The following is a 17,126-nucleotide window of genomic DNA, read 5'->3' on the forward strand; positions in this document are numbered from 1 at the left end:
TTGATTTAATTTTTAGTGAAAAATTAAGGGAAACAATGCTTCATTAAAATCTGGATAACATGCATTATCTTTCAGCCACTACATTTTATTGTTTCATATCCTTTATAAATGTGTCCTAATCTTCAAATTTTATTTCATTTGAGCATTTGATCTCTTCCCTGAATCTCAAGTTCATGCTCTATCCTAAAACTTGTTAACAATTTCTACACAATGTTATCTCTACTTGTCTCTGCATCCTTTCCTATCACATCAAACATTAGCTTCCTGACCTCACTTCCAAGGGCCTTCCTGGCTGATTCCAGCTCTGTTACCTCACTATACTAAAGCATCAACACTTGCTTTTCATGAGACTCCAGCACTGCCTTCAGTACATATCCAGTGCTCCAAATTCAAATCAAGAAATGGATTATCATTTCACTGCTCAGCTCCGAAAAAAAATATATTGTTTACTTAACACAGAACTACAAAAAAAGGCACGTTGAAGTATTTTTCGCAGTGATTTGCACATTATCTGCCTTCTAAACAAATTCTTGATAAGCATAAGCATTACACCAACAAATACAATGATAAAATGGTAGATTTTATCTATTCAATTGCTATTTGATGTAATGTTGTAAACAAGCTTCTTTTGAAATAGCTTCAAAACTATTTAAGTGTATTTATATGATGAAACTTTCCATACCAAAGTCATTCAGATATGCTTTACAAGGAAGACTTTCAAATAGTTCTTTCCAGTAGACAATCTGATCAAAGAGAATTAGGTAGGAGTCTTAGAATTTGCTGCTTTTTGGTTTAGTTCATTTAAAAACATTATATTGCTTTGCACTTGCACGTTAAAGAATCTTAAGGTATTCTGCAAATGAAGGTATCATTACAATCTTAATTTGATGCAAAGAAACTTTATTCCAATTTGACAAGCTAATTAAAAGACAAAAAAAAAAAAGTTTACTTAACCAAGACAACACAAGAGGTCCACGCGGCGGGGAGAAGAAAAGGATGGAGGAGAGGAGAGTTGGTGAGGGGAGCAAAAGAAAAATATAGAGCTCACAATATTCACTTTTTAACCCACTATAAGACTACATTTCTCTGAAAAACGTAAAAAGGAACAAAACCAGGCACAAATACATAATCTACAGTGCCAGCAGGCAGTTTCAGCAGCTGAATGTCCTTCTTACTTTAAGTCACAAAGCAGAGTTCTAATTATAGGAGGGAAAAAAAAAGGAATATGAATTGCTGAATCTCAAAAATTTCAAAAATATTAAGATATAAACAGAAAAATAAGCACATTTGAAATGAAACCCTTCCTTGTTCTTGCCACTCAGCATAAAGTGCAACACTGTTACGTGACCACTATCCTCTCAGACCAGAACTTGAAGGAAAAAAAAAAAAAAAAAAAAAAAAAGCATTGCAGATAATTCCATAAACATAAAGTCAGTGTAGAGGGTCAGCATTTTAATGAAAACCTTCTGGGTTTCATTATTATAATATTCTTTTTTTTTCCCCCTCTTCCCATCCAGCTGAAACTCTGTCATGCTTCAGAGCTGAATTTATAAACTTTCTGCCAAGAAAGTGCTGGGACTGGGGTACGCAAACTCACTGGGGGCAAAATGAAGCAAGCTGATTGGAATTTCAGCTTTCACTGAACAATTTGTTCACCAACTGAAGGAAAAAGCTGGACATATCTGGACTTTGGGGGATTCTTTTTCTACCAACAAAAAAAATCAAGTTACTTAAAAAATGTGTGTGAGTGCTATTAACAATAAATATCTATTCAGTAATGTGTTAAAAACTTCTTCTCTAAAAAAAAAAAAAAAAAAACTTTATTCAATCACTGTCTTTATCATTCAAGCTAAAAGGCAGTTCAGCAAATCTAAGCAATGAGGATTTTAACTACTGAATTAACAGTCCCACCTAAATTAATCCAAGATAAGAATTAATTTAAATAAACAAGTGAACCTTTAGATAATTTTCCACAGCACTACTACTTTTTTCACTATCTTGATATCATCAGTGATAACTCTACATAAACAGTAATACATAAACCTTCTCTTTTCAAGCATCTAACTGTCAAAAGTCCTTACCACATGGACACTTTTTCCCAAGAACTGAAACCTAAACACACTGATAGCAGACTGTTCTCTAGCCATGCTTTTTCCACTCCACAGTTCTGATGGTTACATTTAAGTTCCAAAGGATCATGTTCCAGACATTATTTTGATAGGTATGTGCTTTAAAGAAGCTCTTTGCTTGGTTGGGATTGGGTCATCTAAAGGAATCAACTGCTAGTCTTACTCAGAGAAATCAAACCGCAAATTGGAGCATGCAGACTTCTGATATAGTCAACTCTCCAGATATTTCATTATGAATAATATTTTAAGTAAATAAATAACCAAGAAGACACTCTTTCAGTGTTCAGCAAGATTAGAAATTTCCTTGAAAACCATTTACACTTCCAAACAGATACGCAAATGAGGCCACAAATTAAAAAAAAAAAAAAGGAAAAAAAATAGATGCCATTAGATGCTATTCTAATACCCATCAAGTGAGGTTTTCAAAATAGAAAAAAAAAGATCTTAAAAAGGTACTCAAGGGAATGAATTTGTCTGCATCCTTAAAGTATGCTCAATATTAAAAACAACCTGATAAAAAAAAAATCAAGACAATGACTCACTCCTTCCTGGAAAAAAAGAGTAAAAAGGTCAGATGTTTATGAACTAGACAAATGCTGGAAAAATACAGATAAATATTATTTCTAACTAAGACTTGATATAATTGTTTTCATTCCTGAGCCAAAAGTAACTACACATGTAATAATCAACTACTCGATCCTTACATAACTTTCTCTTTGGAAATCTCGGAGGTCTCCACAGGAATGAGCACAGGTTAAGCATCTCATCCAGCACCTTACCCAAGATATAGCATATGTCAGAGGCCATCTCATGCATCTGGAAATATATGCAATTCCATACTTTAGCCACAAGACACATTCCTTGAACACACTTGCAGACCACAACAGGGTCACTGAATTAAAAAAAAAAAAAAAAAAAAAAAAAAAAGAGTACTGCTTGTACTCTTTTAAATTCAGAGGGGTTGCCACTACGGTCAAAGGAGAAATCTGCAGTAAACAGAAACAAGTTTTCATTCCACAAGTATATTAAATAAAATATTCCCTTTCCCACCATGTATACTAGCATATTCAAAAATGAGTTTACAAAACATTTAGATTCAAAACCACACAAGAATTTCTGTATGTGATATGACCTATAGAACTATTTTCAATGTTTTTCAAAATGTTCAGAAATGTTAACAATTCAATGACCACATAACCACATCACCTTGCATTTATTGTACAGAAAGAATTCTCAGTATCAAATTGCTTTGAGATCCTTTAGAAAAAAAAGTATGTTTGATCCAAAATATAATTTACTGAGCATTAAAATAAAATACAGCATTACAATGGAAACCTGGTACATACCGGTTAGCTTTAAGGTCAGCTTTTTTAAAAATATATATTCTAAGGATATTTTCCATACAACTAAACTTTATAATTTTTAATAATAGACTCCATCAGTATACACATTCTATCCCCTTCTATGCAAAGAATATGCACCATTTTAAGGAGCTAACCTAATGCACCGGACAGGCAACAGTATCATGTGAAAAAATTCAAGAGCTTTTGAAAAACTACTACTACCATTGAAGATGACTTAGTCTTTCTATAAATAAAGGTTGGGTTTAGGCATGAAATTAATTTTATTTAAGGGAAAATTAAAAAGAGCACATCACAGAGCATACTTTGATCTTTCTTTGGTCAACTGCAACTTATTTCTAAAACAGTATTGTACAGTGCTAGTGGTTTCTTAATTATAAAAAAGGGTGTGCTTCTGGCTCCAAGGAGCTCAAGACAATAGTATCATTAAATCTTCTATGGCTTTTTTTTAATGTAAAATCTTAGCCCAAAAGCCTTCAGCATAACTTTTGCTTTAAATATGTATCAAGGTGAGAAACAGATGGCTGGACTGGTTTTACACTCTGAAAATTTTGTGGCATGGTAGCCCAGCCTCTTTTTCTACCAACTACTACTACTACTAAGAAGTTTATAGAGATTCAAAAAAAAAAATCCTTCCAACAAACATGTCTGTCTTCTGGAAATGCTTTAAATGATTCTTGAAGAGACAACGCTAACCTCTAAAAATTAAGGAAGCTGCTTTTATAACACAAGTGCCACTGGTGATGAGTTTTGCTTGACTCCATTCTCTAAGCCACCAATTTCACTACAACCCTCCAGGCTCCAAAGTTCAATGAGCCATTAATCTCAAAGCAATGTTACATTATTTGTATGTTTTATATCCACTGAAAAAAGAACTTTGAAAGTACAAGGACATATATGCTAAAGAAAGGCTCATGCCTAAAGAATCATGATTCAAGATTTTTTAACAAATCAGGACTCAACACTTATTTCCACATATCTCAAGTTACTACAAACCAATTTTACTACTACTTTTCTTGCCTTCGATGTCACAGTACAACTTGAAAGACATCAGACTGGGACATCTTATTAAGCAAGCATGCAAGCCTGTTGAGGACTGCACTGTGAAAATCCTCTTACTGCCTGTGAACATAAGCATACTGCATATGAAAAAAAAATTGCGTGTTAAAAAGTTAATGCTCAAAAAAATTTTTTTTAATAAACAGCAGCAGTTTTCCTTTACAAATGAGGCACAGCAGCTGTACTTTGCTATCACATGTCCTCTTTTATCAGATGATTTTTGAAAGAGCTAAATATTACATACAGGAAAAAGAAGAACAGAGCAGTCTAATTCACAAAAAAAGAGCTTCAGATGGATTACAGAGGACTGGGATCCAGGCTCCTCAGTCCTCACTAATCTGTTCTAACCATTAAGAAAACAGTATTATGAAAGGCAGCTCCATATTTTCCCTTTTGTCCAGACCTATCATAAAGAATACGCTGCAGAGTAACCACAGAAACAAATGCACTAATAACAATAAAACTATTTGTGGAATATACTTTCACAATTGAAAAAAAAAGGGGATGTAACAACAAAAAAGAAAGTATAAAAGGGAAACACGTTCCACATAGCACAGAAAAAAGCTGTAAAACAAACCAGTTCTAATGATATGATAGCTTAAACAAATCAACATTTATTTTACTATTATGGGATCACATTGTTTTATAAAATGGTTTTTATAAATGCCTTTATAATAGGAAACGTATCCACAACCGGAAGCAGTAATACAACAGGGAACATGCAGTTTGGCCAATATACATACCGAAAGTGCATCTAACCCCTTCAGCCACACAAGAGATATATACACTGGCCAACACACATACACCCTTTGGAGACTGGGGTGTCCTTGTAAAATGTTTGATGGAAAAACAGAAAGTCCCAGAAACTTCAAAAAGAAGAAGCAGCTACAGCATTTAAATAATTAGAAAATACTGACTTATGAAAGAAAACCTTTCTACTGTCATGTCCCCAATAAAAACATGAAAAAAAAATAAATGAAAGCAGCATAGCAATATTTTAGTATTAGAAGAACTACATTTAATAAGCACCACATAAATATCAGACTGGAGTTGATTTCCTAATTCCCTAAATTTCCTCTGGACCCTTATTTCTCTCTAAATTTATATATGCACATTTATCAGAATTAACAAAAAGACTCTAAAAATCACACATAACAAAATAATTCAGTATTGCGAGTTAGCATAAAGTATCGTGAAGTGATGCAATTGGAGAAGATTGGGTTAAGATTTTAAGCACCATATACAAAATCATCAAATTTGCCTCAGTGTATTAGGGAAATCTCAGGCATATGTGCAAAATATTTAGAAATCTAGGCTCAAAAAAAAAAATCACACTGTATCATCCTAGATGCAAAGGCTGATGAGGGGAGAGCTTCAGGCTCAAGTTCTCCTGTGGACCTGTGCAGAAGAGCTCTCTGTGTAACAACACCCCAAGCTGCACAGTGTCCTGCTGCCACCAGCATCCCCAGCATGGTTTCGTCTGCCTTCTGAAGCTGTAACAATGTTAGCAGGGGTGAAAGATTAAAGGAAAGGTAGAGCATAACAAAACACATCCAACCTTTTATCCACGCAGTGTTCACAACCCTGTCTTTGAAGCCCCTCTAATAATAGTTCTTTTCCCATGATTTTAACCTATATTTATGCTATTTTTTCCATAGATCAGTTTTATGTCTGATGTCAAAGCCTCTTTGTTTTCCCGTCAAAAGATACCAAAATAATTTTAAATTTGACGTGCCTTTCAATCAGCAAGAGAAACACTGAACATTTTTTTCTGCTATGAGAAAGGAAATGGTTTGCTTTATAATGCTCAATGATAGATAATATTTAAGAAACATTCAAAAGAAAAAAAGTAACCCATTTAAAATGACATATTAATATAAAATCTGGATAATGAAAAACTGGTTGCACGGTTACAGACTATTTTATGCATAAAATTACCACACTATAGAGCTGTTGGTATCTCTACGGAATCTACCTCAAACTACATTAATATTGAGAGAAATTAAATATCATAGTAAAATGTTTAACTTAGAATTTCTGACATGGTATCATCAAACTATCAGAATTGGCAACTCTTACGGGAAAAAAAATCCAGTATGTCCAGATAAAATACCTATCATTCAAAGGAAGTGTGCAGTGAAGATCCACCTTTCTGTATATACTTCCTTTAACACAGAAGGAACATAAAAACACTTTCTTAAAAAATCGAACACAAGACAGAATACAACAACTAAAGCTAAAGTAACAAAATAAAACTAAGCGATTGCCAAAATGAACAGAGACGAGTAAGCTAAAACTGTCTTTTTTAAAGTGATACAGGCTTGTTCAAGAGCATAACTTCTCCCAAAACAGAACCCCACTTCTCTAAAACACTGAACCACAATCTCTCTTGTGAAGCATTCACAGTGCATCTACAAGGACATACTTACGCTACCCATACAAGTCATTTACTGTTGTTAAAATTACCATTTTTTTATTATTATTTTTTGCTTTGTTTTGTTAGCAGTGCTGTCTGTACCTCACAAGTCAATTTTACCTGGATTCTCACAGTGGCTATGATTCCCAGTTAAGTACTGAGCACTGCACAAAACACTAACACAAAAGCAATCCTAAATATCGTGCAGACCTCTCCATATGGTAGTTGTGCTGCAAACCTATAAAATCTCTGTTTCACTTAAGGAGCCACAATTTACTTGGCTGCCTTCAGGAACTTCGCTGGCCTGAGACTGCCCTATCTCACAGCAAAGCTGCAGCCCCCTTCCGTTCCCAGCCTGGTGCAGGGAAGCTCAAGCCCTGCTCTTGGGCAGATGTCTGCTGCTCTGCAATTCCACAGCCCTCTGCTACAAGACCAGCTCCCACCATACAGCATTACAGGGCATCAGACTTCTCCCATAAAAGATCGGATCCAGCTCACAAAATGGAAAGGTACAATATTAGGGCCCAAGTAAGGGTTCTGGAATGGGTTTCAAGCTAAAACATTGAGCTTTTTCTGTTGTTTTTTGTTTTGCTTTCTTGAGAGAGTGTGTGCGCTTTACAATCTTTCAGCTTCACTTGCAGCAGCAGGAAATGTAGTAGGAAAAAGAAAAAAAAAAAAAAGAAAGTCATCCCACACCCCCATTAGTGGGCAGAAATCAGTACTTCGTTCCGGAAGGTTCCCCAACGGAGACACCCCCTTCCCTTCTGTAGTAATCTCGGCAAAACCAAAAGCGCCAGAGCAACAGTTTAAGATGTACGAGAAGTAGAGATGCGGCGCAGCCGCCTTCAGTCTCCTGGCTGCAAATTCTTCATATTAAGGAAAAAAAAAAAAAAAACAAGCAGCGCTGCGCGCTTCGCTCCGAGACAAAGCTGCATAATAAGCTGCTTTCAATTAGAGGCGGCAGCTCGGAGCGATCTGCTTGCCGGGGCGGGCGGGCGGACGGGCGCGGGGCCGCCCCGCCCCGGGCTGCGAGGGGGCCGCGCCGCGTCCCCCCCGTCCCGCGAGCGCCATGGCCGCGCACGCCTCCGCGCGCCCGGGCCGCGCAGGGCGCTCCGCTCCGCCCCGGCTCCCCCTCCCCAAGCGATTACGCCACCGCCACCGCCCACCCCGCGGCGCCCCCTCCAGCCGCCCCCGGCGCCCCCTCCCCGCCGCGACCCGTCTCCCCCCGCGCCCGGGCGCCGAACAAAGCGCAGCGGGCGCGGCCCCGGCGGCGCCGGCCTCCCGCGAAGCGGCCGCGCACACAAGGGCGGGCGGCGAGTGCCAGACACAATGAGCGCGAGGCGAGCGCGCACTCACCCACAGCTCCGTGCCCCAGCTCATGGCGGCTCCGTGGGCAGCGCCGGCGGCCGGCACTGGACTCGGGTGGCGACGGGCCAGGGGGGCTCCCGCTGAGCGGCGCCGCTGCCCTCGGTCACCCGGGAGCAGCGAGAGACGGCGGGAGCGGCGGCGGCGGCTGGGGCTCCGGCTCCGCCTGGTGCAGGGCGGGGGAGCCGCGGAGGAGACTGGGAGAGGAGAGGGGCGGGCCCGGCCGCGGCGAGGGGAGCGGCTGCCGCTCCCGGGGGAGGCTCCGCCGCGGCGGGGTCGGCGCGCGGCCAGGCCCCTGCGCGAGCCCGCGGAGCCCCCGCGGCAGCGCGAGAGCGTTAACCGTTAACGAACACTGCGGGGGGGGGGGGCGGTGCGCGCGCGGGGGTTAACCGTTAACGAAGGCGGGAGCGGCGCGAGGTGACACGGAGCGGGCGGGAAGGAGAGCGGGCGCCGCCTCGCAGCAGTAGCCCACGGGGGCCGAGCGGGAAGGGGTTTCACAGGTCTCACAGCCAGATGCCGGGGGCAGCCAGGCCCCGGGCGCCTCTGCTGGGGAGCGGGAAAGGAGGCGACCGGGGGAGCAAATCCCGGATCAGCGAGGCAGGGTATTTGTCCTGCATTTCCTATTGTTGATGGAGCAACTCAGTGAGTCATGGGTGAGGACAGGAGGGTTCGGCAGCGACTGAAAAAAGGAGGGTGTTAAATCCTGCTCAGAGATTTCACTTTCCTCGAAAAGGTCCGTGTTGCACAATTATTAACAGAAAGCAAAGACTTTGAAAGCAGGCGGAATAAAAGTTAAATTCCCTTCTCCACTAAGGCATCACTGACTTCATTTTCCTTTCCAAATTAAGACCATATTTACAGGCTGTAATAATAGTCTTAAAAGCAGTATTCAGAGATGTTAAGAAAAAAAAATGACCGAAATCCACTTATTTCTTTCACTTCTAAGTCACCTTTCAGGTAACTTTTTTTTTATTTTTTTCTCATCATACTTACTTACGCTTAATTACACAAAAAGAAGAGTGAGTTTTTTTTTTTTTCCATTACTAAGATTAATATTGGGATTTATCAAAATAAGTCAGCGATGTTGTGATCACAGGTCAGTGTAATTTCTGGAGTGAAATGTTTAACCACATTACATTTAGAAATATATCTGGTCTGTGGGAATACACAAATTGAGTAACTAACCCCATTCTGTGGTGGCCTTTAGTATGCCTCGGCAAGCCAGTGGCCATATAACCCATGTATTTGGACTATGAAGATTAAATACCACATGTGGGTAGACTTCATCTTAAGTCTGACATGTTAACTTACGGTTTGTAAACTGCAAAGTTTACTGAAAATATTCACTGGGCTGAACAGATTTTGAAGAAACCAAAGATTTGTGTAGCTTTATTTTTGGATGTCCAATTTAGCAGATTTTTGAAACAGCGTAATTGAGAAGCAAATGTGCAACGAAGCTGTAAAAACCGGGAGCAAAATCCTGACAAAGTGAAATAAAAATTTGCTGCTGGCTTCAGTAATGCCAGGATTTTTTTCATTTTCTGATCCTTTCTGGAAAATTACCATTTTCCAATGGTTTTAACTTAAACATCTAAAAATAGAGCTCTCCCAAGAAATCTTTGAATTAAAAATTACCTTAAAAGCCCCAACAGAGCTTATTACAACCCAAAAAGCCCCTAATGTAGAATTAGGCTAATGGAGAAAAAAGAAAAAAAAGAAAAAAAAAAAACACTAAATTTTCAGAATTGCCAGGAGCATTGAAAGTGAGGCACTTATTTCAAGACAGAACATCCAGGCATGCAAATTTGAAAAAAAGAATGACCTTTCACACACACAAAGCATAGATCAGGAGAGCTTTAAAACACTCCTTGTACTTCTGGTTTGTAGATAGCTGAACCTCCAGGTTCTTCCACTTAGCCGTAATTCTCAAGTTAACTAATTATTCTTATGTCTGCCAAATGTGCAAGGATAACATCCCAAGCATGTCTGGATTTGTTTTTAATTTAGAGCAATATAAAAAAAATGATAATTTTAAGAGAAAGCAACTGCAGCTTTTATCACAGCTTCACAAACACAATATGCTGCTTCTCAGTGATGCTGAAAAGCCTAAAGCTTCTCTTCAAAAAGACACCTTTAAAAGCCCCAGGTAGAGCAAGTATCAGGAGCAATTCTGGGTAACCTCACAACCACTGGGGCAGGCCGCGAGGCTGCTCCGAACCACGGGAGAACGTGACAGACGTTATCGCAGCAACCTCTGGACTGCAAGTCCTGCTAGAATATGTGCGCGCTGTAAAAAGTAGCGATCAGCAGATAATCCTGAGCAGGCTTTGAACAAGCTAGCACTGGAGCAGGAAATGCTATAGCTACCGCAATCTGGCTAATTAGTCATGCTGAGAGGTTAACTACCAGAACTGGGAATTACAGCTGCTTAGGCCAGAAGCTGTACACACTGACACACTGTTCCTGGGACGCAGCCTCGCGTCCCTGCGTGGCGAGCCACTTCGCTGTATCGGTTCGTTCAGAACTAGCTCAGAGCATGGACATTCCTTAGGCAGGGTAGAAATATCCCTAGAAAACAAGCACATAACCTGACTCAAAGGTATGACTCACAATTGTCTCCATATAGTGAAGGACATTTTTAATATCCCCAGGATTTCTGGAAAGACAAAAATAATTTTTAATCACATTTGGACATATTATTTTTAAAAAAAATCAATTGAAGGTTTAAAGTCTATACATTATAGGTTCAAAGACTTTATATAAGGCCTTCTGTAGAGCTCTCTTCATATTATAGAATTCTAAAATTCACGTTCAAATGTTAATTGTGCATTTTACTTACTTACAAATTTCAGTGGCTCTATTAGTATTTGATTTGAAAAATGGGCTATTTTCAATATTGGTTTCAGACTTTTAGTTTGTTCTTAATCAATCTACACTCCTTCCCAAAACAGGAGGTTAGGTTCATATACATATCTAAGGTAGACATGTGCAAGATGTGCATTTCATTCTTCAAACTGGGAAGCAACTCTTCATCAGTAAAGAGCATCACACATTACAGTAATAAACTACAAAACTAGATCAATTATAATTAATACAAGAGTTGCCATAATACCTGGAAGTCATACACAGCGTACTAATTCAGGCCACATAATCAAATCTGATATCTTACGTAAAATAGGAAAGTTAGCAATGTAACGTTTATCTCAGAGAAGTCTGACATCAATAAACATTAGGTCCTTTTCCTGCTCAAGTAGTGTCTTATCTTTGGGGATTTCCATGCTCTATGCTCTTCAGTAATTCAGCAGTTTGGGATCTGAAATAATTTACCTGTAACATGAGGAAAACAGTATATTGCATCTGTAAAAAATATTGCTGGAAATGTTATAATTAATCATTTAGAATTTTGATTTTTTTCCCCTTTTTCAGGGATTTCAATCAGCTTCCAGGTGGCTCTAGTCGTAGAAGTAATTTAACAAATGTTACCTGCTTATTTTTATTCTCTCAGTCACATCCCTAAAACATTAAAGACAAGTCTCTGAAAGGATAGGGTCTCACCTAACACCCTCAAGAATACCGAAAAACATACTTAAGTAAACAAAGACTTCATGATAAACTGCATTGTTCTAGTATGCTTATAAAGCACTATCATTTGTCTTTCCAAAAGACAATGGCAGCTTATATTTATCTTAGAAATTACTGCTGCATTTAAATGTTTTATCCATCAATGGCTAATTAATGCAGGCTTGAAAATAAAATTGCCAGACTTTATTTTTAGGCTGAGTCCACATCATTCCAGTTATTGTAACTGCTGCAGGATCTTGTTACTTCTGCTCATTTTTGACCAGAATCTACTTGGGCTTACAAGTCTATCTAAGGATGTTATCTTGGCAGAATAACAGTTTGCATGATTAATTTGGAATGACAGAAAGTCTTTCTGGCACTCTCTGTGTGCACACTTTCTAAAGAGGAAAAGAGCTTAGCTTTCAATAGTCACAAAAAACATCAGGATCGAACAAATTCTTACCAAAAACCTCTTTCTTGCTGTGAGATGCTAATAATCCGTTCCTCTGGTAGCCAGCAGTCTCTTTGTTGTATTAAAATTGGATTTTTTCTTCACACAAAAAATAAGGCAGTGTTGCAAAAATCATAATCATTTTTAAAGTACTGTGTTCTATCACAGCTTCAAAACCCAAAGAAATTAGCTTCTTTCCTTGTTTTTACATGTACTTTCTCCTATGATGAGGACTACAAGTACTCTCTTTTTAAAAATATTAATGTTTAATACTTCTGTGTGGCAAGAGAATAATTGTTATCTTACAGTTAAGACCAAAAAAAAAAAAAAAAGTTATTTGACATTGGGGAACGTGTAAAGTTTCCCACAGATTTCCCTTTTCCCAGGTTGGGAGCAAGCAGAACAAAGGCATCGCCAGTGGCTAGAGAACAGACGTAAAAGGATGCTACTTACATCAGCTGTAAATAGGAGAGAAATGAGAACTTCTACCCACTTTTACCAATGAACTTGCACATGCTCTTCTTGCCTACATGGTAGCCAAGAGCACGTCTTTTCCATGCCATATGTAGCATGGAGCATATAGTGTCAATCAACATTAACAAACAGTATTATATTTCTAATTATAAGCAGCCTCTTCTTCAAAACAGGAAGTTTCTGTTTTGGTTTGTTCTTTTTCCACTCAGTGAAATTAAACTATTCCATGACAATTTAGCATTTCCTTTTTATAACACTGACAGTACCCCAAGCTGATGACAAGACCATTATTACAAAAATATCAGGGAATTTCCCCAAATCATTATGATCATAAAATGTGATTTTCAACTCTTTAATGCTCGCATTATCAGCTTGAGTACTATAAGTGCATTAGTTTTCATGGCATAGAGCTGCAGAATTCTATCATAATGTAATCACCATCACCATGGCTTTGCTACCTTACCTTCCAAAAACTTCAGTTCATCTAACCCAGGTCTTTCACTCCTTCACTAGCCCATGTACATTTTCTTATATTAAAAGAACATAGAGCTGTATCTAACATGGGGAGTTAAGTAATTATGGTGAATTCAAATGGTCAGAATTTTTTATCACTGTATGATTGGTTTCAAGATAACAACCCAGGCAAGAACTGAACAGTAACTACTATCTGGATTGATTAGCTAACAACTTTCAAGCAGAGTACATGGATTTATTGAAACATGGTCTGTCATGGCACTAGCTCAGGTGGTAGAAAAATGAGTAGCTGAGGAACACAGGGCTAAGGATCAGCAACACCCGTTTTCAGACTTGCCAGAATATTTTACTATTGTTTGATTGTGCGCTATGATTAGGAGTATCAATGTATTTATAACTGTGCAAAGTCAGTCCTAGCACTTAATGTAATGAGTATCCTGCCCCACAGATAAATCTGTTCAGTAGAATCTTAATCTAGACTAATAAAATTAGTTACGACGCTAGACGTCAAGGTTCAGCTAAGAGGTCGGCAGCCATCTCAGCAGATGGGTCCAACTGAAACGCAGACACCGAACTTGACAGCCACCTGCTGGTAAGTAATGGGAAGGAACCGCCACACGGTGACCAGCACAAAATAAACCCCTTTCTGGGGTAATTAATCGGATCCTATTTCGGTGAACGTAAATTGAGCATAAGTTACTTAACTTGAAGCTGAAAGGGTCAATGAATGTCCTACCTTCCATACCATTGCAGATCTTGTGACTCCTCATTTTCCCAAGCTTTGAAAGAAACTCATTGCAGTGGTCAGTGGTTTGCTTTCAAGCGTCCTTCTTCTGTGGCTGATGTACATCTGTGATGGTAACTCATTTTCTCATGAGAAAGTTGATGTCCGTGTTGCATAATAGTTCATTTACATTCTGGTATGAAAGACTGGCAAAGGATCACAGCCTGGAAAGAAACTCAGGGTAATCCACATGTCCAAGAAAATTCCCTCCCTTTCCCCATTAATCACTTTAAAAGAGCATCGGGAATCAGTAAATCAGCATTTGAAATGAGAACAGAATGTGCTGTGCACAGAATATCCTAGTAAGCAAATCCATTACTCTGTCATCTTCTCTCACATTCATAAAGATACCTACAGCTCCATCATTCTTATTTGTCTCTGATCAATCCCACATGGGACTATTTCATTAGCAGGATTTTTTTTAATAATTCCAAAGAAAAAAAATAATACAAATTACCTCACAAGAAATAAAATTACTTCATAAAATGACATGTTTGGGTCTCTATTTAACCCATTTTAAGAGAAACTCATGCTCTTTGGATTTAAGATGAAGATTAAATCTAAAAGGTGACCAACTGAATCCTATTAAGAGGATTTTTCATTTGCTGTCTTATATTCTCCTTTTGCATCTCAACAGAGATGACTCTCTCCCCGCCTCCCCCTGCCCCAATTTACTGCTATCTTGTGGGCTCTCCTTAGATATAGTGCTACCTTGGGTACTCTTAAATCCAGATCTTCTTGGTTGCCAGATTTTTGGAAAGTGAGGTACCTCAAAGAAAGCAACTAATAGAATTGAATCCTTTTAACATGCTATGCAGTACATCTTTCTCTTCCATGGGAAGATTCTAGGGGAGTAAAGGGAGACAGTATAAAAATCAAATCCTAAAATAAGACATAGGAATAGATCTTAATTTCAGGCCCTGTTGGCTTTGATAGGTTATCCATATAAATTTGGCTTTAAAATCTGCTAAATGGACCATGTATGTGGCCCTGCATATTCCTACTGTATGGGGAATAAACATGTTGGCAACTGACTGTGCCACAATTCAAGCTCTAGAGCAGAGCCTGAGGCCAGCAGAGATGCTGTCACCAGCCTGGCAGATGTCGTGCTGGACTCACGTCTCAGAGACAGGCTGCCCAGCTGAGGCGGCAGAGAAGAGGCCGGGCAGGAACCGCTTGTGCCATCACTGACCACCTCCAAGCTCCCAGCCAACTCCAGGTAACCCCTGATATTTTTTCCTTTTAAATCCTAAACCATCAAAATTGCAAAAGGACTAAAGTCTACTAAAACTAACTTTCCACTGTACTGCAATCACCACACGATTAACTTTGGAAAAAAAAAAAAAATACCAAGGTACGAGAAATACTTGTGGAGCTCATCTCACTGTACCTTCTTCCGTGAGAGCTAACTAACTCTTATTTCCTATTTTTGCATTGCGACTTCTCTAGTATCTAAAAACACACAAGCACCAAACAACTCCTGTAGAATACTCCTGAGGTATTTATTTTACCTCATTAAATATCAGACTGACTATAGTCGCATAGTTTGTGCCTAGCTTGTCCTCACCTCAGAAGATTGGCGTTTTTTGTGTCACTAATACTGCTGTGATTTATTCTCTTCCATAGATTATACTTTCACCCAAATGAGAAAAATCCGAAGCTGTACATGAAATAAAGAACATTTAATTTGAATTCTAATTCAGCTGTGGCTTTTCACTCTACAGACAGTAGTTAAACTTGAACACGACATTAATCAAACTAAGCCCCAGCCCATAATCCAGGATCCTGAGCACTGTGCTACTGCAAATAAATGCTTTCATCTCAGATGACGACTTTTATAACAAGGTGTTTGTTTTTCCAGTTACTTGCACTCTGGATGAGTCACCCTTACACAGTCTGACACGAAGATAACATCTTGTTCCTCTACACAGTGCACCACCTTTTAGTTCTGCAGCATGTGAAAGTGTTAACTTCAAAGCACTGCATAGGCTGTTTAAATACCAGCTTTATTAATACCAAGCAGTGCAACATTGCCTAAACCTAAATAATGCTTGTAAAATGCTTTGAAGATATAAAACTCTACAATTACTGACTAGTAACAGTATTGAATAATAGTAAAAATCATGAAATAAGCCTGCTGAAATGCTTCGTGCTCCAGCAGCATGAACCAACCTTGGCAGGGGCAGGGGAGGAGAGAAACCCCAGCCTGGCCCTTTCCAAGGAGAGATTCTTCCACCTTTGGAGAGAAGGGATATAGAAGTCAGTCACTCTATCACTCACCACTTACATTCTAAGAAAAATAAATAAGTACTATGAAAATCAACCACACATTCAGCCTTAAAACTTAGCACACCTCTTAAAACATAAATCTTAATCCCAAAAATGCAAAGTATAAACTCAGAACATCTAACAAACAAACTACCAGTAGTGTTAATCCTTACTTGTACCTTCACTTCAGGTTGTGTGACAAAAGTCTCTTTGTTGTACTCCTGTAATAGACATAACAATAAATCACTTCCATGAAGAATTAAAATAATCAAATATCTCCCCCGAAACATGGAGAACCACCATTTGTACATGTTTGTAGCTCAGATTATTCAAGTTTCTACAAGACTCACCCATATGGCAAAATCCAAATACTGTTGAAGGTATGATTCAAGCCTAGGAGCTGGCATATGCCATCGGATTGACTGCCCTTTTGCTGTCAAACCTCCACTTCAAGTATCACATCAGTCGCAGTATGGCAGAGCACCACCAAACGGAAGCGTCTCCAATGCCGCCGTGCCCGGGATTCGTTTCTTTCCAGCAGCGCACAGTTGTAGGGCACTTGTTGTGACAGGTACCCAAGACCCGCAATAACTCCTTCCAATGCCAACATTAAACGCTCAACAAAATTAATCTCATTTCCATAGCTGTTTTGATTTGGAATTGAAAACAGAAAAGTGTGTTTTTTCTTTTTTCTTTTTTTTTTCTTTTTTAAGAATTACTAAGTGCAAAAAGCACTTTTTGAAGATGAACCTATCATTCCTGCTGACTACAAATGTTAAAAGGC

At 38.9% G+C, this 17,126-nt stretch overlaps 1 protein-coding gene across 3 annotated transcripts in view; it reads right to left on the reverse strand.

The window, feature by feature from the left end:
* FNBP1L (formin binding protein 1 like) overlaps nt 1-8,366 on the reverse strand; it is a 51,763-nt gene extending 43,397 nt beyond the window's left edge. For all 3 annotated transcript variants that reach the window (XM_088524533.1, XM_088524534.1, XM_088524532.1), the window contains exon 1: nt 8,322-8,366. In XM_088524533.1, coding sequence (XP_088380659.1) covers nt 8,322-8,345 — 24 coding nt within the window. In that variant the 5' untranslated portion in view covers nt 8,346-8,366. The remainder of the gene's footprint in view (nt 1-8,321) is intronic.
* Nucleotides 8,367-17,126: the final 8,760 nt, after the last annotated feature.

The sequence above is a fragment of the Tinamus guttatus genome, unplaced genomic scaffold (genome assembly GCF_059628265.1).
Source record: "Tinamus guttatus ecotype Peru unplaced genomic scaffold, ASM5962826v1 Tinamus_guttatus_pri_ptg000211l, whole genome shotgun sequence".
NCBI lineage: Eukaryota > Metazoa > Chordata > Aves > Tinamiformes > Tinamidae > Tinamus > Tinamus guttatus.